The 23,443-nt window shown below is 35.4% G+C and overlaps 2 protein-coding genes across 5 annotated transcripts in view; one reads left to right on the forward strand and one right to left on the reverse strand.

Moving 5' to 3' along the window:
• The window catches only part of LOC114648035 (intersectin-2-like), a 277,957-nt gene that overhangs the window by 234,778 nt on the left and 19,736 nt on the right, over positions 1 to 23,443 (forward strand). For 3 of the 4 annotated variants that reach the window (XM_051925602.1, XM_028796817.2, XM_051925601.1), the window contains 3 exons: positions 13,134 to 13,255; positions 13,489 to 13,595; positions 18,882 to 19,065. In XM_051925602.1, coding sequence (XP_051781562.1) covers positions 13,134 to 13,255; positions 13,489 to 13,595; positions 18,882 to 19,065 — 413 coding nt within the window. Of the gene's footprint in view, positions 1 to 542; positions 1,344 to 13,133; positions 13,256 to 13,488; positions 13,596 to 18,881; positions 19,066 to 23,443 lie in introns of those variants that run through there. The other variant, XM_028796818.2, reaches the window with a different exon arrangement.
• Positions 1 to 23,443, reverse strand: part of fam228a (family with sequence similarity 228 member A) — a 218,345-nt gene that overhangs the window by 151,259 nt on the left and 43,643 nt on the right. The window lies entirely within an intron of this gene.

Consider the following 23,443-nt stretch of genomic DNA (forward strand, 5'->3'; position numbering starts at 1 on the left):
TTGATTTTTCACTATAAATGAAAGTATATGATTAAATAGAATGACTTAAGCTTCATTGCATTGTGCATATTAGTGAACATACATACTATCCATTCATCTGTTTTTTCCATAAAGAACAGTGATGAAGTCTCCTCATAATATTTTACTCTTCTGATTTCACATTATAAACATATTTTACTCTGAATAAATTATTATTATAATTTTTTACAGAGAAGAGTTTAAACAGTTAATATCCTTCTTCAGCTATTTCTTTACTTAATTTTGTACATTCAGCATGAATATTACTTGTTTCAGTGCTTTATTGTGTGTAGTAGCTATTAGTAACACCAAAGGATCTGTGAATGATTAGTTAGTTTCAAATCAATTTCTATCTTATTTTTTATATCTCCCTCTCTCTGTTCCTGTGTGTTTTTGTAAATATATTGCCATGCTTAATTTTATCCTTTAATCTGCCTCATCTTTTCATCTCTTTGTCAGTTTCGTCTCTTTAGGGTTTTTATTCCCTGCATTTTTATTTTTCCCTCGTTTCTTTTGTTTTTTAGGACCGTAATGTTGCCTTCCTCTCAGCGAAAGCCCCACACAGAGACCCACTATCCCAGACTTACTTCAGGTTGGATTCTGGGTAGACAGCTTTGAGCAGTCAGAAAATCTTCAACATTTTTTTCAATTCTTTTAAGGATATTTTTTTAGGATCAAGCAAAGATACTAATTCATTTTAGCAAATACTGTGTTGTCACATTTAGATAACTAAATTTGAACACAAATAGATTGCATGACTTTTGTTTGAAGCACCTAATAATTTAATTTTGGTCATGTAAAGAAAGTAGATATACTCTCAAAAACTAACATTTGATCAGACAAATTTACATTTGCACATATACAATATGTACTGTAGAATGTGTTTACAGTTTGTATATCTGTATGCGTGTGTTTTATATACACCTACACACGCATACAAGTGTATGATTTTTTTTGTGCATGCACATAAAACTGTATTATATTGTAGTAAATGAGGTCTCTGATGCTTTGAATTATTCCCATATACTGAGACAACTGTTTATCTCTAAAGAAAAGGATAGTGGGTCTTTCTGTGGCTTTCAGTTCTATCAGCTGTTTTTTTTCCTTTTCTGGGTCTCTCTCGCTCTTTCTTTCTCTCTCTCTCTCTCTCTTCCTCCCTTTTCTCTCAAATGATGAATTATATATTTATTTGAAAGCTTAAATTGTTGTACAAATGGTTAATTTAGTGGGAGATGAGTCACACAAAAACCCACACCTTAAACATTACAATATTACTGATTTATCTGTTTATATCTGCCAAATATTTTATGATGAGAAAAAGAGACATTTCTTAACAATGTATAATTAATGCTTAAAATGAAGTACATGTTTTTTTCGGCATGCTTTGCCTCTTCGAACAATACTACATAGCTTAAAACTGAAATGATAACTTGAAATAAAATCAATATGTATCCTTTCCATATTATAACAGTTCACTGTTTTAATTTGCACACATTTAACTTCTATAGATTATCATTTATATTTATAGTCATCAATTTATACTGCAGGTGAAGAGGGATAGACTTGGGCAGTTTTAGAGTTTTGCCACAAATATTTGGGTTCTGTCTTGAACAATGTAAGGCTTAGGTAGAGTACTGCATATGGTTACAATTAATAATTTTTCTTTTTGATATTTGATCACTAACATTTTTGCAGTATTTTGCAATAAGTACAGTTGTGGCCAAATGTTTTGAGAATGACACAAGTATTGGTTTTCACAAAGTTTGCTGCTTCAGTGTTTTTAGATCTTTTTGTCAGATGTTTCTATGGTATAGAAGTATAATTACAAGCATTTCATACATTTCAAAGGATTTTATTGACAATTAGATTAAGTTTATGCAAAGAGCCAATATTTACAGTGATGACCCTTCTTTTTCAAGACCTCTGCAATTCGCTCTGTCATGCTGTCAATCAACTTCTGAACCAAATCCTGACTGATGGCAGCCCATTCTTGCATAATCAGTGCTTGGATTATGTCAGAATTTGTGGGTTTTTGTTTGTCCACCCGCCTTTTGAGGATTGACCACAAGTGGGATTACGGTCTGGGGAGTTTCCTGGCCATGGACCCAAAACTTCAATGTTTTGTTCCTCGAGCCATTTAGTTATCACCTTTGCCTTATGGCACAGTGGTCCATCATGCTGGAAAAGGCAGTGATCGTCACCAAACTGTTCGTGGATGGTTGGGAGAAGTTTTGTTTTGGTACCATTCTTTATTCATGGCTCGGGATCAAAGCATCACCAGTGCAGAGCTTGCTCAGGAATGGCAAATCTTGGCTCTTTGCATACACTTAATGTAATTGTCAATAAAATCCTTTGAAACTTATGAAATTCTTGTAATTACACTTCAGTATACCTTAGAAACATCTGACAAAAAGATTTAAAAACACTGAAGCAGCAAACTTTGTGAAAACCAATACATGTGTCGTTCTCAAAACTTTTGGCCACAACTGTAAATAATAAATACATTACCAGTATAGCTCCTTCCCAAGTTACACATTTTGCCTTCATGATAAAAGGGGAAAGTGTTTCTGCTGTGTTTGTGTAATAAACATTCTGTAAAAAATGAAATGTCTTCTAGTATTAACCCATTTCAGTCAATGACTTAGATGATCACTTTTCAGAGCAATTGCTTCTTTGAGTCTTTTTACATAGGTTATTATCAGTTTTTAATTTAAGCAGCCTGTTGCTAAGTTATAGTTTTAACAAAATGGGCGTATGTTTTTTTTTTTACCCAGTGTTAAAAACAGTTTCCTGCAAAAAATAGGTCTTTGGAACAAATTCTTATTTACACAGAAGTTTTTGTGTTTTTTTTTTTTTTTTTTATGTTTGTGGAATGATTTGGTAATACTGTGTCAGACTGTGTTTAATTAGACTCCAGATTAATTTCTCATTTAATGAGCATACAAATAATGAGTAGCAGCAGGTGGATTCAAGCAGCCTACTCCATCAGTACAGCATAATTTACTCTTGATAAACCTTTGATATGGAAAAATGATAAAAAGGGGATTACTGTATAGTATCCCATATATATATAAATGAGTGTGAGATATGCCAAAGGTTTTAAGTTAACAATCTTATTGTTTTTTGTGTTTATTTTCCAGTGTTTCTGGTTATACATTTATCGCTTAAGCATTAAAACTAAATAAACAGTAAATGGTATGGTTGACTTTAAGGGAGTCCATGTTTACACTTGAATTTGTGGATTTTTGTGCTTTCCCTTTATGAACTGAAGTGGCACTACAACATAATCTTTATGCCTAATGATATATTTTTATTGAATTTATCACTAGAATTACCAGAGTCTACGAAAAAACTCGTAGATCCGGCCCACTTTAAAACCGTTCTCACCTCTCTTTTGTCTTCTAAATGTGCCGATTAAGACAAGCAGCAAGTAGCCGGCTATTTCATCCCCCACCGTCGCAGAACATTCACTAAGTTTTCCCAGCTCATGCCTTGTTTGATTATCTGGGAGTGACTGAACTGCTGGAGTTTTAGAATGGAAATAATAGATTGTTATTTGGAATACATGCATTTCATGCGTGTTCTGTTTCTACAGTAACCTGTGTAAACACATTTCTAAAACAGAAACTTTTTCATATTTTAGTAATAAATGTTACAAAATGTAGGCATAACTATAGAATGTGTGAAGCCTGAAGTCCAAACATCAAATAAACACTTTCACAAAAGGTTCAAGGATGCTACAACACTTTCCGTGGCTTAACGCTAAGATTTGCTGACTTGGAGCACAGCAACCTTCCCGTGCTACAGAGTTCAACACAGTTCAATTCCCAACTTTGGAGAAAGTGTTTTTTTTTTTCCTCAAACGGAAATAAAATTTTTAAATTGGTATGAACTGTAAATCGTTAATTTTAAAATGTCGATCGCTGTTATTTCTGTTGATTAATTCATGCTTTTTACTTAGAGTCAGAACAGAAGCTTGTTCAGCTTATTCAGCTTCTGATCTGACTCAAACAGCGCCAGTATAACTTCACACCCAACCTGATGCTGTTTGTTTTCAAATAATATTGCATTACTTCGACGATGTTTTCTGATTGGTACTATTTGCGTCATAAAATGATTTCTTCAAAATGTCACATATATTTGTCTCTTTCTTTTTTTAAAATGTGCGTTGTGTGCGCAGCAACTGGCCACCTGCATGTTCTTGCGCACACTGAATAAGACAGCGCTATATGTAATCATCAGATTCAAATGTTAACAGTTAACAGTTACATAGCACGGAATGGAAATCAGCAGTTCTTGGCATTGCACCACGCAAGCTGTCATATCAACCACCTACTGTAACTTGCTTTCTTTTTTCTTCGGTTATAGTCTTGAATAAAAGTGCACTTGTTTTGTTATACTTTTACATCAACATATGTTCCTGTGTTTGAGCTACATGGTCATGTTCAAAAAATACATGTATAATGCCACGAAATGTGCATGCAGACACTTCAGTTCGCAAGCATTGGTACGACAATGCAGTCACAAGTACACTGCAGAGCTATAGCGCGTCTTTATGTGAAAACAGCAGTATCAGATGGGGAGTGTTTGATGATTGCATATAGCGCTGAAGTTACTACTCTTTACTATGCTTTCCTCTGCATGTCCTGGAGTACAAAAGAAACAGCATACAGCAACATGTGGAGACTGGCAAGATTGTTTGAAAAAAAAACATGTGGTCGTATGTATCGTGATACACTGCAGAGCTATAGCGCGTCTTTATGTGAAAACAGCAGTGTCAGGTGGGGGGGGTGGTAGGGAAGGATCCTGAACGCGACAGAGAATGAAAAGTGAATTTAAAAAAAAAAAAAAAAAAAAACAAAGTTAACCTTTGCAAATATCATAAATTACACCGGCTATTACAGACTGAAATCAAATGTATCTTTCTACTCCAAAATAGTAAAAATAAGAACACTTCACTTCTCAAAAGGGAGTCATGCAGGATCGAACTCGTGACCTTCTGATTGCTAGTCAGCAACTGATACTGTTGCGCCACGGCGGAAGTCATAGTAAATGAGTGTCAATGTTGCACACTAAGGCGGCTTTTTTTTTTTTTTTGTACCTTTTGTGAAAGTGTTTCTTTGATATTTGGACTTCAGGCTTCATACATTATATAGTTTATGCCTACATTTTGTCATTTGTTACTAGAATATAAAAAACGTTTCTGTTTTAAAAATGTGTTTACATAGATTACTGTAGAAACTCAACACACATGAAATGCGTGTGTTCCAAATAACGATTTATTATTTCCACTCTAAAACTCCACTTCACTCCCAGATAATCAATCAAGGCATGAGCTGGGAGACGTTCGTTTACGTTCTAAGTCGGTGGGGGGATGGAATAGCCGGCTGCTTGCGGCATGTCTTTATCAGTACATTTAGATGACAAAAGACGCTGGCGGAGAGGTGAGAACGGTTTTAAGAAGCGATTTAAGGTGGGCCGGATCTACGAGTTTTTTCGTAGGCTCCGGTAATTCTAGTGTTAAGTCAGTGGTTTGTTCAGTCATTTTGGATATATTTAACTTGTTGTTCTAAAGGCACTCTTATTTTTCACCAGCTGGCTGAATCCATATGGTTATTGTCCTTTTGAAAGTGACTCTTGTTCTTGCCTGAAGTATTTTGCAGACTAAAGCAGATGTAATGAGGAATTTCCTGACACTTGCTTCCATTAATTCCTTCCTCTGTCCTGATAAATTACAGCTTTCAGTACCACCAAGCATATTATGTTGCTTTTCATCTGAATAGCTAAATAATTATTTCTTAATATCAGTACATTTTTTCAACATGATTTTGGTCTCTGCCTTCTTGAGTCTCTAGATATGCTGATGTAGGGTATTTCCGAAGTGTAGCCTTTATCTGACTGCTATTATGTTCCCTACTTCCAACATGTAATTGGTGAGTGGACTACTAAACAGAGTCAGAGAGGTTTTCCATTCACCTTCCTTAAGATGTATTTGTGTATGCCCCTAATTTTTAACAATGTAGGAATATTTCATACTACTGTCTAAGTACATGCCATGATGATGGTAAAACAACTCCTTGGTCTTCATGAATCATATACTGCATATTATAGTCAAATGTATTTATTTACTAATTTGCTAGACTAACCAGAGTGATTAAAGGAAAATGGAGGCAATAAGCTCCGGTTAAAGTGTGCAAAAAAAAAAAAAAAGCAGCAAATGCCTATCAAGTGAAGACATTTCATTTTGCGTTCTAATTGCATATAGAAGATTTTCAGAATTTTTTGCTCTTGTGTTAGTCGTTTTCAAGTAGTCACAAAAATCCAGTACAAATGGGTTTTCATGTAATCAATTTAATTGGGCACTTACACATTGCACTTTTTATTTTCAATTACAGACTTTACACAAATTGCCTATCACTGCCTTTGTACAATTAAAATAAGTATATAAGACACGTATGCACTACGGAGTATATGGTTACATACTTACCTTTTATTATGCATTGCTTGAATATTTCAGTAATAGAATATAACTAAACAAATTGCATTGGCTTTTTAAATGATTTATATTAAACATACAGTGTCTTGTGGACATCTACTGGCAGTATGGTTGAAAGACATACTCAGCTATTGCATGTTTCCTTTAACAATAACAAGCGTGCTATGCAATATATTTAAAACCGCTAAAGAATGTAAGTCATTTTCTGATATGCCACATTGAGTGTAAATGTCATATTGATGTATTGAGTATTTTATCAGTGTTTTTTTCCAAGAAATAAAACGAAATTCAAGACTTCAAATTTGCATTTGTTTTCTTTTGAGTATGTGTTCAATTTGGGTGGGGATGGTTGGTCACTAAAATAAAATTACTCTAGACTTTTGTAAAGCAATTTTTTAAACCATTCATCAACATAATGAAAACAATTCTGTGTTTTGTAAATAGACCCTCTTCCAAATGTATATGTTTCTAAAATTAATATTTTTATCTTTATCAAGTCATCAAAATTACTGTTTTGAATGTTGAGTCTTGTGTAGAGTAATGAGGTACTTGCTGTGTCCCCCTTAGTTCTTTAAAGTTCTATTTCATCACTTGTATTTTCAAATTTAATATTAGAAACATGCATATTTTTGCAGAGTAGTGGGTAAAAGGTGTAGGGTTTCTTTACTTTTTGATCCATTCGTTTGTCTGTGTTCCTAAATGGTTTATCAGAATCAATGTTTTATTAGTTGTACACATGAAGCATAAGTGCATGTAAACCAAATATTTACAGCTAAACTGGCCATTTTATTCTTGATCTGTGACTGGATCTATAACTGCTGAAATATATAAGGTGTCATCCGGCACGGGTAAGACGCGTGTCAAAAGAATTCTCAAGAGTCCAAGAGTTCGTTTTAAAGGTATTTAGTGAAAGGTAAAAGCAAATAGTCCACACAAGAATAAAAGAAAAAATAGTTACACACGTAAAATAAAAGGCAAAAAAAAGGAAAAATGTATCTTCTTTAAACTTAGCTTCTCTTGAAAGACTTTAGTTATTTCTATACTTAAAGGTTCTTAATTTCTTCTTCTGTACGCCTTGGCGTACGTTGCAGTACTTAAGTAAACAAGTTTTCTTTACTTATTATTTCTCACATTCAAAGAGCCCGTAGGCCATCGAGCACTATTACGTGCGGTCATGTTTATTCTTCTCTACTTAAAGGTTAATTTCTTTTTCTCTACTTAAAGGTTCTTAGCTTCTTCTTCTGTACGCTTTACGTACGGCACAACACATAAATTAAGTGCCGTTAAGTCCATATTTGCTTCACACACTTAAAAGGCTCGTAAGCCGGTTGGCACATAGGCAAGTGCCCAGGCACGGTGATGTGCGATCACGGTTAAAAACCGTATGCCTCTACACCTTATACAAGGCAAGGCTATCACTAGCTGACTGAAGAATAATGTTTACTCCAAGCTGTTAGAAATGGTAAGAATATACCACTAAGATTCTATTTACGGGAGTTATAAGAACCTCCCATTATTTATGCATCGTCATCTAAGAAATATTCGTGAATCTTATAGAACAAGGAAAATGGCTCTTACAGGATCTAAGAACAAACACAGAGTGCATAGTTTTTACAAAAACAAATCATTCACTCCATGTCAGTTTATTTTTAGTCTCACCATTAACTTAATGATTTAAACATGCAGTATAATTAAAATTTAAACATCGTAACATTGAACATTAATTCTGCTAAGCTGCACTGCTAATCAGCTAGTTCCATATGTACAGTGGCTTTGTGTGATATATTATTTTTAACATTTGTGTGTGACCTACAATTAATCAATCTGTAATGATGGCCTATTTTTAGATTGAAATCACTCCGGCACCTTACAATATAAATATTGCTTTTTTGAATGCTGCATGCATATTAAAAACAAAATGCCTGCATTGAAGCAGTATACTGTATACTAGGACATCCATGACACCTAAACAGTATTAGAGACCTAATTAAATCCAGAAGATGAATAATAGAGCAATGTATCATCTGAAAAGGTAACAAAGCAAGAATAGCAGATGCATAATTTCAGCAGTGTATTGGAGACCTATCAGAAAAATAGCAGTCCTTAAAATCTGTATGATAACAAGTGTAAACTGGAGTAAGGAACTGGAATATACTAGTTTTTTCCCAGTATTTTCTAGTACTGGAAATAACTAGATCTAGAGAAATGCCAATCAGATTATCCCCCAATAAATTTCCTTGGAATGCTTTATTGCGGTACTTAATAATATTAATCCTGAGATACCCATCCATTTAACTAGAGTTGAATGGCCATACACGTGTTAAATGCTGGGGATGACTGATAGTATCATCTTATTTGTTTTGTGATGAATCCTGGCCCATCATTTGTGTAAACCTGGCCGTACTGCAAGAAGTCTAGCTAAAGTTGATTAAAAACAAGCCTTGCATGGTATGGAAAATTTACATGCCTTGTCTTAAAATTTCTTGGTGTTTTGTACTGTCTGTTACTACTTTGAGTAATATAGTAGAAAAGTGCACTTTATTTCTTTCTACTAAATGTGTAAATCGCATAATTTTATATTGTATTACTTCATCTGTCTGGCATAAGAGAGCATGACATTTGACAGCTTCTATAAATTTAGCTCATTTATTTGATGATTATGTCACTTGAATTCTAAATATTGTTGATTGTCAAAGGTGGAATAATGGGCAGATCTTGGCATAGTACAAATTAACATTTGCAGTTCCATTGTCCATCAGAAAAGTGAAAATATGTCAGAAACCTGTTGTGAGAGTGTTTTTATATTAAGACTTCTTTAGGCTGAATTTAGCAAGATCAAATGCCCCACAGTCTTCAGATATAAACAACTTGACATTTTTTCACATCCAGTTCTACATGTGTACCAGTGAACTTAACTTTCAGTTAGAAGTTGTCAAGTTTTCTTTGTGGTGAGTGTAATGGACTGTGTGCAGTAAGTGACGACAGTTAAATACTTAATAATGGAAAACACTTAAGTAGAGAAACGTTTGCAAGTCCCTACCATTGTATGTTCATTCAGTAGTATTATAGTGCATTCACATAGCCTAGGAGAAGTAAGACAAATAATATTGGCACTCAACTTAGAGTCCAGATCTGTTAAGTGCAAAATGAAGGGGCAGCATTTAAAATGTGCAGATATTCAAAGGACAGGGTCTGAGATATATATCAGTGTGTTATAGTAAAATATTTTTTATCTTACTGGTGGTGTTTCCAAAATTTTGTTGTGTTTAATTGTAAGTGGATTTTCTTGCTGTACTTATTGGCATTAATTTGTTATTACTGATTTGAAGCTTGGCAGTATCTTTACATGGCACAAACACAAAAGCAGCTAAACTAATCTGTCCTGAATTCTGAAATTTATTATCAAGGTAGAAATCGAATCCAGACGCATAATGTTTAGTTCTTAGGAAAGGCGAAAATAAGAAAATGAGGTGTAGCCATCTTCAAAAAAAAGTTTGCCACACAGAGCAAGGTAAAAAATGTTTAGGTTTACTTGTTAGCTCTTCTTGCCATTAGTAAAATGGACAGAATTCTACTTCTTTAACATGAGAATTCAGACACACTGCTGGTTTGTGCTTGAAGTGTCAAGCATCCATCACAGCAGGCAGAAGCTTGATTACTTTGCCATTAAAGTCAATGGTACATAACTGGCATATTTCTGGTTTTCCTTTTGATAATATAACAACAAAAAGCCTTGTTAATGTAAAATTTTTCATTTTAGGTATCTAAGATTCAGGTTATATGCTGTTTCAAACAGTATTCTTTGGGGGCTGTTGACTTTATACACAGTTTAGAATGTTCAGGTAATCTGTATTACATTTTCACTGTACCAGTAAAAGGGAAAAAATTGAAACTGAGTTGAGTTTATTTCCGTGTGTTATTTATTGGTTACAAGCACCTGCCAACAGCACTCAGTTGGTCACCCTGTTCTGCAAGTTACACAATGACAGCATTTAATATATTTAAGCAGTCACCAGTGATTTTAGCTGATGTTTTCTTATACAGTACAGGAAGTCATTGCAAGCTGTACTTTAGTCCTCTTTCTCTTAGCTCATGTCACTTTGTATGCACAAATAATCTTGTTTTTATAAAATGCTGTGTTTTCAACTGTCACATTCATCTGAATGTTGCAGTTTCAACCTGTATCTTTTATGCAGCACTGCAGAAGATATATGCACTTCACGCTTTGCAGATGAATCATGAGCAGAAAGCAAAAAAATATTCATGGTAATAAAAAAATATTTAAAAATCACATACGGTACAAATATACATGTAGCATCCAGAATATTTATCCCACATTCGATTATTTTCAAGTATGTTTAATATGAATATTTCAATCTTCATTTTAGATAAATTTGCAGCCCTACATCAAAGCAAATGACAGCGAAACTGCATGAATAATGTTTGTGAGGAATTGGAAGAAGGATTTCCTGATTGGATCCTTTGTGTGCTACTGGAAAAATGTTATTCACTTAGGCACAAACTATGTGCATCTACGCACACATCTTAGAGGGAAGATCTGTAACCAATTCTTAATACAATCCACTCATAAACTGGTCCATACATTCTTATACAGGACTAGTTTAAAATATGGCTCTTACATGGAATATGGTAGGAAAATCTGTACAGATGTGGGGAATATGTAAAGCCTCCACACAGGCTGAGATTTGTTTACAGGACTATGAAGATGTGAGGTAGAATCCTGAAACCAACTCTCTTTTTGTAATATGGCATTTCTTTTCCCTCAAACTTCCACATGTCTAAAACATCAAGTAACATTTAAGTACTAGTTTTAATTATTGTGTTTGAAACACAAATTTAAATATCAATAAAAATTATGTGCAATTAAATATGTGAATGCTGAACAGCACAAAGGCTACTAGGAAGCAGTGACAATTAATACTGATTCTTTTTTGGTCTAATTACATTGCAGTTCATTCACACTACATTTAATTGATGAAGTGCAAAAATGCAATTATAAAATGTATTTTCTGGGTTCAGTTCATATCTTCATGTTTCCAAATGATTAAACATACAGTTTTTTCTGGCCTTTTATGATTCTTTTTTCTAGTTCAGGATTTCCCATTTTAATGCACCATTTACTCCTGTGTGAATGTTGTCTTGTGCAAACATCATTTTTTGATATATAGTACAAATTAGTTTTAAAGTGTTCTTCCAGCTTCAGCAAATTAATCTATTGCTTTACTTTTATATCTTGGTCAACATTTTTTAATTAACATTAAGCATTTAGCCTTTCAGCTGATTTATGAATGAATGATTTAGTAATTATTGATTGTAACAGAGTATAAATTCTGACAGTTGTCGATTTATAAAAGTAATCAGTTATACATCTTTAACGATTACCGAAAATTGCAGTAAGAATAATAGGAGTATAAGAAATCAATATTAAATCATTTGTCTTTTAATTGCTGAATCTTTGCTTTAAAGTCTATTGTGAAGTGGCTTAATATTTATAAGTAAACAGAGAATAAAAAGTACAGCAGAAAAGAAGTGAGAAAACGGGTAGTATGATTATTATTATACATCATGCAGTGCTTGAAGTTACTTCTCTGTGTTCCTTGTTGTGTAAATGCATCATTTTAAATTTCTTATTGCCCCTTTTTTCATTATATGAAAGTTTAGAGAAATATCAGCTTTAATAAAATATTTTTATTCTTGTAAAATAAATTTTTAAGGTAATTGTTCTTAATTCAGGTAAACATTTTGGACAGTGGAGTAGAAATTAAATGGTAAACTTTTAAGTTTAAGTTCCTTGTTTTCTTGAAAATGTCAGTTTTCTGTATATTGGAATGAAACAAATTTTTTCACACAGATGGTAAATGTCTCTGGATGCCTGGGATATGTCAGGGATCTGAGGCTCGTGAAACGCATGTAGTGTACACACCCAAACATTTTCCCACTCTGACAATTGGGTAACAATCACCAACTTTTACATGTCTTTGAATTGTTTCAAAGTAACAAGATCTCTGAAGAACCGCATCAACATGGGTGGCACAATGAAAATGACCACAGAAGGCACCTGTAGCTTTGAACCGGAATTTAAATACTGAAATGTAGAAACACTGCCACTTAAGATGATAACTCATTTTTCATGTTTTCCATTTAGCTGTATTATGTATTATTGATGGGTGTGAGTTGACCAATATTAAGTTTTAAAGCATTTTTAATAATTGATATTTAAATAGCTGCTAATGTGTACTAATGATAAAGAAAAGTGAATGTGGCTTTTTGCTTAAAAGCTTTTACCTCATTTTTTTTTCTTTTACACTTTGCATTCATTTTTGAACTTGCTTCACTCAATTCAGACTCACAGAGCTTATTTCTGACGGCATCTGCTTGCATAAATCAATCCAGAATATGGCAACTGGGCATGCTCACTAATATTAAGCCACTTTATAGTTGATCGTCTAGGTTTTTTAACTCTGTGTTCTGAAGTTGAGAAGCAGCACTAATTACTGTGCAAATATTAAAAGTGTTTTTCATTATTAATGGTCAGGTGTGATGCATATTTTTGATGTTGCTCATTTTATTTGTAATTATTTTAATGTTTCTTTCATAGGGTGTGCTGACTTGATGAGTCTTGACACTATGACACCAGTAGAAAGAAAAAGACAGGGTTATATCCATGAGCTCATTCAGACAGAGGAGCGATATATGGACGATCTACAGCTTGTTTTAGAGGTTTGTAGTAAGCCTCTTAAAATATGGATCTAATGTATTACCTCATATGAATGGTGCAGGTTAGAATCAATGAAAATAAAATATGTAAATAAATGTAAAATACAAAAGAATGTGATACTAAAAATATTGAATGTAAAAAGCTGTTTTGTTCTAAATTGTGATGTAATATTTACATGGCTGCCTACATATTCTAAGTTGTAAATTAAAGGTGATTTTTTTTTTTTTTTTTTAAGGTTTTTCATAAGGCAATGGCAGAATCGGGACGTCTTACAGAACAAGAAATGGGGATGATTTTTGTTAACTGGAAAGAACTTATTATGTCCAATACCAAGTTATTAAAGTAAGGTTTTATTGTTAACAGATATCTAATAATAAAGATCTTTTTTTGTTTAAAACAGCATACACTCTGTAGGTTTTATCCATCTGCGTTTTGTTGCAACCAGTTTAACGGTCCACAAATTAGCTTATCGGGAACACCAAAAAAACTACTCCAGGGCACTGACCACTGCCAGATCTCAATACTATTCAAATTTAATCAACAACAGTCTTGGAAATTCTAAACAACTTTTTTCCGTGATAAATCATTCACTCAATCCTCACACCTATGCCTGTAATAATTTCACAGAGGAGCAGTGCAATAATTTTATTGAATATTTCACCTCTAAAGTGGACATCATCTGCTCCTCATTGTCTGCCTCCAGCCCTCCATCGCTGGATATTTCTACATCGAAGCCAATGGGCTGCCTTTCCCAGTTCCTCTGTACCACAGTTAAAGAAGTTGAGGGCATCGTACAGAGGATTTGGCCTTCAACGTGTTCATTGGACCCTTTTCCTACTTCTCTAGTAAAAGCTAATGTATCAGATATAAGCCCTCTTATTGCTGATATCATTAATCACTCTCTCCAGAGCGGCTTAGTCCCACTGGCCTTGAAAACCGCAAAAATTAGACCTCATTTAAAAAAATCCTCTTTGGATCCTGAAGTGATTACAAACTGCTCCGATCTCCAACCTTCCATTTTTGTCTAAAGTTTTGGAAAAGGTTTTTTTGGTTCAGCTTCAGGATCACCTCAAAAAATTCAATCTGTTTGAAAAATTTCAATCTGGTCTCCGAACTTCTCACAGTACAGAGACAGCCCAGGTCAGAGTCACCAGTGACCTCCTGAAGGCTGCTGACCAGGGCTCTCCATCACTCCTTATCCTCCTGGACCTCACAGCTGCATCTGATATGGTAGATCAGGGATGCCTACACTTTTTCGGCTTGCGAGCTACTTTTAAAATGACCAGGTCGAAATGGTCTACCTACATTAAAAATGCTATATAAAAAATATAACCTTTATGGCACAATAACAATTCAATACATTTATGGTCACTACAGTATTTCGATTTAATAATCTTCATGTGGGAAAAGGCTGACTCTCATAAATAAGTAGAGCCGAATAATGCAGTCAAGGAGGTAGCACATTTCCTCATGTTTGGATACTTTTCCTCTGTGAGTAAGTTCCAAAACTATCCAAGAGCCCCTGACTTCAGCTGAATGTCATCCTGTAATGTCAAAATCTCATCCTTCACTGTAGAGGAGCTTTAGGTGAAACAGTGTTGCAATTTTTGATGCGGGTGAATCACCCTCAACATCTTCCCAAAATGGATAGCACTTAAATGTAGAAATTGGCTCAAATAAAGCTGAGTCTTGAAACCGTCTGTCAATCTGCTCTGTGTAGCGTATGCTGTCAAATTGCGCACATGCCTTCCATTGCGTCTCCAGCTCTGATGTGAGGTTTTGGATGTTCCCCAAATCAAGGTGCTGCAGCTTTGAGGACAGATGTTGCATTTTTCGTTTGAAAGCATTAACTGAGCTAATTATATTGACCATGGAGTTCTCTTTTCCTTGCAGCTGTAAATTAAGCTCATTCAACATGTTGGTCAGATCGGAAAAAAAATGCCAAGTCTAGCGGCCATTGATCGTTATTAAGTTCCTTGTATTCTGCATGTTTAATGACAAGGAGAAACTCCTTTTTCTCCAGCCAGGGGTCTTGAAATCTAAGCAGGAATTTCTCCCTAGTCATCTGTCTCAACGAAGGCCTCTTTTTATCATCTCTCCATCTTGGAAGGACTTCTTATGCTTAATGATCGAGTCACTCACCTGGAACAATGCTCCGGTGTGTCTGCCTTTGCTTTTGAATTCAGCAGAGTGAAAAATGACGGCTGTCCGATTAACTGCGATTTTAGTTCCCTCTCCTTTATCTTTCTCAGATCGCTTTTCAGAAGGAAGCCAGTTTCATAGTTTTTATGAACAGTTCGAAAGTGCCTTTCCACATTTTCCTTCTTTGGAATAGCAATGATAGATTGACAGATCAGACAAACGCACTTCGATTGTGACATTCTGAGAAAATTTTAGTCGATATAAATTGGAAGGCTAACTAGATCACAGCCGGAGTTTTGCAGTAGCTTGTGCGTATGATTGTGCTTGCGGGATGACCAGTGTGTTAGAAGAAAAGAGATCTGAGACTAGCCGCCCTGTACATTTAGGTCCATAAATATTTGGACAGAGACAACTTTTTTCTAATTTTGGTTCTGTACATTACCACAATGAATTTTAAATGAAACAACTCTGATGCAGTTGAAGTGCAGACTTTCAGCTTTAATTCAGTGGGGTGAACAAAATGATTGCATAAAAATGTGAGGCAACTAAAGCATTTTTTTAACACAATCCTTTCATTTCAGGGGCTCAAAAGTAATTGGACAATTGACTCAAAGGCTATTTCATGGGCAGGTGTGGGCAAGTCCGTCGTTATGTCATTATCAATTAAGCAGATAAAAGGCCTGGAGTTGATTTGAGGTGTGGTGCTTGCATGTGGAAGATTTTGCTGTGAACAGACAACATGCGGTCAAAGGAGCTCTCCATGCAGGTGAAAGAAGCCATCCTTAAGCTGTGAAAACAGAAAAAACCCATCCGAGAAATTGCTACAATATTACGAGTGGCAAAATCTATAGTTTGGTACATCCTGAGAAAGAAAGCAAGCACTGGTGAACTCAGCAACGCAAAAAGACCTGGACGTCCACGGGAAAGACAACAGTGGTGGATGATCGCAGAATCATTTCCATGGTGAAGAGAAACCCCTTCACAACAGCCAACCAAGTGAACAACACTCTCCAGGGGGTAGGCGTATCGATATCCAAGTCTACCAAAAAGTGAAGACTGCATGAAATTAAATACAGAGGGTGCACTGCAAGGTGCAAGCCACTCATAAGCCTCAAGAATAGAAAGGCTAGATTGGACTTTGCTAAAGAACATCTAAAAAAGCCAGCACAGTTCTTGAAAAACATTCTTTGGACAGATGAAACCAAGATCAACCTTTACCAGAATGATGGCAAGAAAAAAGTATGGAGAAGACGTGGAACAGCTCATTATGCAAAGCATACCACATCATCTGTAAAACACGGTGGAGGCAGTGTGATGGCTTGGGCATGCATGGCTGCCAGTGGCACTGGGACACTAGTGTTTATTGATGATGTGACACAGGACAGAAGCAGCCGAATTAATTCTGAGGTGTTCAGAGACATACTGTCTGCTCAAATCCAGCTAAATGCAGTCAAATTGATTGGGCGGCGTTTCATGGTACAGATGGACAATGACCCAAAACATACAGCCAAAGCAACCCAGGAATTTATTAAAGCAAAGAAGTGAAAAATTCTTGAATGGCCAAGTCAGTCACCTGATCTTAACGCAATTGCGCATGCATTTCACTTGTTGAAGACTAAACTTCAGACAGAAAGGCCCACAAACAAACAGCAACTGAAAGCCGCTGCAGTAAAGGCCTGGCAGAGCATTAAAAAGGAGGAAACCCAGCATCTGGTGATGTCCATGAGTTCAAGACTTCAGGCTGTCATTGCCAGCAAAGGGTTTTCAATCAAGTATTAGAAATGAACATTTTATTTCCAGTTATTTAATTTGTCCAATTACTTTTGAGCCCCTGAAGTGAAGGGATTGTGTTAAAAAAATGCTTTAGTTGCCTCACATTTTTATGCAATCGTTTTGTTCACCCCACTGAATTAAAGCTGAAAGTCTGCACTTCAACTGCATCTGAGTTGTTTCATTTAAAATTCATTGTGGTAATGTACAGAACCAAAATTAGAAAAAAGTTGTCTCTGTCCAAATATTTATGGACCTAACTATGTCAATCAAGTGGCAAATGCCATAGGAAGGATATATGATAGACTAACGTTAAAAAAAAATTTTTTTTGAATGCAATGCGATCTACCTGCACTACCTTTGTGATCTACCGGTCGATCACGATCGACGCATTGGGCATCCCTGCGGTAGATCATAATATTCTCCTTCGTCATCTTCACTATATAATTGGAGTTTCTGGCATTGCTTTGGAGTGGTTTGAGTCCTATCTTACAGATAGGGCTGAGTATGTGGCCTTGGGGGATGCTAAATCTCATACCCACTCTGTCACCTGTGGGGTCCCACATGGATCAGTCCTTGGGCCGACCCTCTTTAATATCTATATGCTACCCCTGGGTCACATCATCCACAAGCATGGAGTCTCATTCCATTGCAATGCTGATGATACGCAGCTCTATGTGAGACTGGATTCGACTTCTCTTACACCTCCATCAACTCTTTCCTCTTGCTTGGATGAGATTGAGGCCTGAATGTCCAAGAATTTCCTCAAGCTGAACAGCACTAAAACTGAAGCTCTTTTAATTGCCACCCCCCATCAACTTCGTTCCTCTGTAAATTGTATTTCTTTTTCTGACCGTACCATTACCCTCTCCCCTTCTGTTACAAATCTGGATGTCAACTTAGACTCCCATCTGTCATTTGATACACATCTCCATCACCTTTGTAAAATTGCATTCCTTCACCTACGAAACATAGCCAAACTTTGTCCCTACCTCTCCCTCTGTGATGCTGAAAAGCTGGTTCATGCCTTTGTCTCATCCAGACTGGACTATTGTAATGCACTCCTCATTGGGATACCCAACAAGAGCCTTCAAAAGCTACAACAAATTCAAAATAGTGCTGCAAGAATCCTGATGAGAATCCACATTTCACAAATCCTTCAGTCACTTCATTGGCTCCCTATCCATCTCCGTTTTGAATACAGACTGTTTGTTTACTCACCAATGTATCCATGGAAATGCTCCACAATATCTTAAGGAACTCCTTATACTACAATCCACTGCAAGAAGCCTCCATTTTGCAAATACCTACCGCCTTAGCCCCCCTGTGACCAAACTTCATTCAATGGGTGACTGAGCCTTTGCAGCCGCTGCTCCACGGCTCTGGAATACCCTACCAGAGAGCCTAAGAACACAGCAGATTGTGGGCTGTTTTAAAAAACAGCTAAAGACTTTTCTATTTAAGAAAGCTTATTAACAAGAATGCTATAATTATTGTTGTTTTATCTCTGTTTTTATCTTGCTTTGCTTTTGTTTAAACTTTTTATGTAGCACTTTGAGATTTACTGCTAATGTAAAGTGCCCTATAAATGTATTATTATTATTATTATTATTATTATTATCTCTATCTCTACTTAATTAGCCATATAACCGGTGAATTAAAGAATAATAGATAGCACAGGTGCTAATCTAATGTGATATCTTCTTTAAATATTAGAGCACTTCGTGTTCGTAAAAAGACTGGTGGGGAAAGAATGCCTGTACAGATGATTGGAGATATCCTTGCTGCTGAGCTATCTCACATGCAAGCCTATATTCGATTCTGTAGTTGTCAACTCAATGGGGCTGCACTGTTACAGCAGAAAACAGATGAAGACTCTGACTTTAAGGATTTCCTAAAGGTATTTTAGATATATAATTTAGTAATTTTATTTGTTTTGAAAGTACTATGCAGTGTTTACTTAACTATGAAATCAATAATTGTTGAAATGTTTGCTGAATATTTAAATATATAAGTTTTTTAAAATTATATCCTTGTACAGTATATGGAACCATTCCACTTCTTGCAGTGCTGTTTTGGATTGATTAATGTTGCCAAATTTTACCCCCTGTTGACAAATAAATATTTATCCATTTGCTTTTCTGTCTATCTGCTAACTTCTGATTTTTACCTGTAAAGTATCTGGTGTGTAAATACACTCATAAAAATATTAGAACAAAATGTCATTTTAGTATACATCATTTGCACTGTGAGGAAGTAAACAATGAAATATTCCATGGTGTCTACTTTTATTTTCCAAAAATAAGGTTTATAACCTGGTTGAAGTGGAACCATCAACCTTGTGCTTTAGTCCTTCGTCTTCTTGAAACTCCTAGATGTATGAAAGTTTGCATCAGTTAAACTTGCTTTAATTTATATTTTTTTTGGTCTTAAAAAATGATAATTCAAATGCAGTTTCACCTCATTAATAGGTTTTATTGGATAAGATTAAAAATCTGCCTGTGCGCTTTTCTCTAGATTTTGGGCCATATTCAGGATGTGAAATTACAGGCTGTGCCACCTAAAACTTTTGATAAATATAGAATTCACACTAGGAAGGGAGGGGAATTGTAAAACTAAGCATACATTTTTTGCTAGCCAAACATCAAACTCAAACACAGAACTTGCTCTAAGGGGGAAAAAAAGTTCATTTGTGTCACTGAAAGTGAAAGCAAAAAAAGGCAGTGGAAGCTTCTCTATGCTAGATTTAACATACTTCTTGCCGTTTTACATGGTTGGTGACAGGTTTCTGTTGAGAGATCTGTGTGCTTGCAAAAATAAAAAGTTCCGTATGAAAAATCATGTATGAGAATTGAAATGAGAATTCCTCATTTACAAACTAAGGATTTGAGTAGTTACATGTGGTAGACTTGGGACTTTAGTTTTTATTTGTGCGTACCTCTGTCTGTGTGACACGAATGTTGAGTGCTCCTTCGACTACAGTGTATCAAGTATTAGTGCATGTTAGACACTTTTGTATGTTGTGATTTGGTTATTGACTTGTAAAAAAAAAAAAAAAAAAAGTGAACTGGGTTTTCTTTTTTATGCTTGAAAAAGTAATGCTTCTTTTATTTTTGCAGAATATTTTGCTGAATCTTTAGAGTTTGGCAAGAATTCCACAGTGAGACTCTTTTTATTAATAATTAGCTCTCTGTGTCAGAGTAGGGGTTTTAGTGGGGTTTATGATTATAAATCTTAATTTTTTCTTAGATTTATGGGGTTTATTGTATTTCTCGTTGAACATACAGTTAAATCTTTTCTTTAATGCATATTTTGGTTCAAATAAAATGGAGATGGACTTGAGCAACGAGTTTAACCACTGTGCCCCTTGTTTGTGTGTCTGCTAAGTAATAAATGGAACATATTGCTCTATTTCAGTCCTTCAGTGTAACTACTCTTCAGTATAATTCAAATGAGATCTGCAAATAGAGAATATTTTAGGTTGCTTATCTTAACACATTACATTATTCCATGTAAAGGCAAAAGTTGGAATTTTAATGCATAAAACTCATGACATTTTCATTCAGTAATCTTATGTAATATTCTTTAGCCTCTTTGTATGTTCTAATGTGATTTTACAGAGTTCACACATTTCTTCAAAAATAAGTTTTTATTTTATATCCAATTGTTAGTTCCCAAACACACACAAACACCTTAAAACAGACATTATTAGAAAAAACATTCAACTCCATCAGCTTGACTTTTAGTTGTTGGTTAACTCTGCCATACATTGTAATTAGTTGTAAAGACAAGGACCATATTGATGTCACAACAAGAATCTTTTGCTCAACAGAAAATGAATCCATGCTAACTTAATGTCCCTTGCTAAGTTCTTAGGTCATCAACTGTGACCAGACCCAAATGCTGGGTGGAAGTTGTAAATAGCAGCCTTAATGTTAAAACAAAACGTAAAATGGACTCAAACAGAGAGAGTGTAACAAGGGTGGGGACATAAGTGTGGTGACTGCTGTTTACCATCGCATTCAAATGTATTTAAAAGAAGTGGTCCAATAAATAGTATTGTTGCCCTAATCACATCTTCCTCCATTCTCTCTTCAAGCAAAACATTTTTGCACAGTATTTTAATATATATATATATATATATATATATATATATATATGGTTGAAATAGTTTACTGTCAAATAAATGCAAAGAGTACGCGACACGTGTTTCGCCCTCATTCTGGGTATATATATATATATATATATATATATATATATATATATATATATATATATACACACAGTACTGTGCAAATGTTTTAGGCAGGTGTGAAAAAATGCTGTAAACAAAGAATGCTTTCAGAAATATAAATAATGATTATTTATTGTTATCAATTTACAAAATGCAAAGTGAGCGAACAAAAGAAAAATCTAAATCAAATCAGTATTTGTTGTTACTACCTTTTGCCTTCGAACCAGCATCAATTCTTATAGGTACACTTGCACAAAGTCGGAGATTTTGTAGGATTATAGTCAGGTGTATGATCAACCAATTATACCAAACAGGTGCTAATGATCATCAATGTCACACGTAGGTTGAAACACAGTCATTAACTGAAACAGAAACAGCTGTGTAGGAGGCTTAAAACTAGGTGAGGAACAGCCAAACTCCTGCTACCAAGGTGAGGTTGTGGAAGACAGTTTTATGTCATGGCAAGATTGACCATAGCAACAAGACACAAGGTAGTTATACTGCATCAGCAAGGTCTCTCCCAGACAAAGATTTCAAAGCAGACTGGGGTTTCAAGATGTGCTGTTCAAGCTCTTTTGAAGAAGCACAAAGAAACAGGCAACATTGAGGATCGTAGACGCAAGGAAACTTAGTGCAGCAGATGAAAGACACATCAAGCTTATTATCCTTCGAAATCGGAAGATGTCCAGCAGTGCCATCAGCTCAGAACTGGCAGAAACCAGTGGGACCCAGGTACACCCATCTACTATCCGGAGAAGTCTGGCCAGAAGTGGTCTTCATGGAAGTGTTGCAGCCAAAAAGCTATACCTCCGACGTGAAAACAAGGCCAAGCGACTCAAGTATGCACTAAAACATAGGAACTGGGGTGCAGAAAAATGGCAGCAGGTGCTCTGGACTGATGAGTCAAAATTTGAAATATTTGGCTGTAGCAGAAGGCAGTTTGTTCGTTGAAGGGCTGGAGAGCAGTACAATAATGAGTATCTGCAGGCAACAGTGAAGCATGGTGGAGGTTCCTTGAACGTTTGGGGCTGCATTTCTGCAAATGGAGTTGGAGATTTGGTCAGGATTAATGGTGTTCTCAATTCTGAGAAATACAGGCAGATACTTATCCATCATGCAATACCATCAGGGAGGTGTATGATTGGCCCCAAATTTATTCTGCAGCAGGACAACGACCCCAAACATGCAGCCAAAGTCATTAAGAACTATCTTCAGCGTAAAGAAGAACAAGAAGTCCTGGAAGTGATGGTATGGCCCCCACAGAGCCCTGATCTCAACATCATCGAGTGTGTCTGAGATTACATGAAGAGACAGAAGGATGCGAGGAAGCCTACATCCACAGAAGATCAGTGGTTAGTTCTCCAAGATGTTTGGAACAACCTACCAGCCGAGTTCCTTCAAAAACTGTGTGCAAGTGTACCTAGAAGAATTGGTGCTGTTTTGAAGGCAAAGGGTGGTCACACCAAATATTGATATGATTTAGATTTCTCTTTTCTTCATTCACTGCATTTTGTTGATTGATGAACTTCCATTTTTGAAAGCATTCTTTCTATACAGCATTTTTTCACACCTGCCTAAAACTTTTGCACAGTACTGTATATATAAAAAAAAAATCTTGTTCTTGACCTTCAGCTCTGTCATCATTGTATAGCTTGTTTCTTTACATTTACACTTCAAAAGAGCCTTGACTTGCAGCTTAAAATGATCTTTATCTGCTGTAGTGTATCCATTAAGTAATATTTTATTGATATAAGCTAAAATAATTTTACATGTGTTTATAAATTAAACTTAAATCTGTGGGTATATAAATCAAAAATCACGTATGTATTCTCACAACAATGTAAGGCATAAATCAAAGTGATGCTGAAATTATTGATTAGGTGTGCCAATCATTACACCACTACCATATTAAAAATTCACTGAGCTACATTAATAAACAAAGTACTGTAGGTCGAAGGTGTTACGTAAAACTATAACTGGCACAAGTCAAACAGTAAGTAGTTTCTAAACATTTGTGCAAGTATTTTTTTCCAGAAATGGCAGA

Source organism: Erpetoichthys calabaricus, chromosome 3, assembly GCF_900747795.2.
Source record: "Erpetoichthys calabaricus chromosome 3, fErpCal1.3, whole genome shotgun sequence".
Taxonomy (NCBI): Eukaryota; Metazoa; Chordata; class Cladistia; order Polypteriformes; family Polypteridae; genus Erpetoichthys; species Erpetoichthys calabaricus.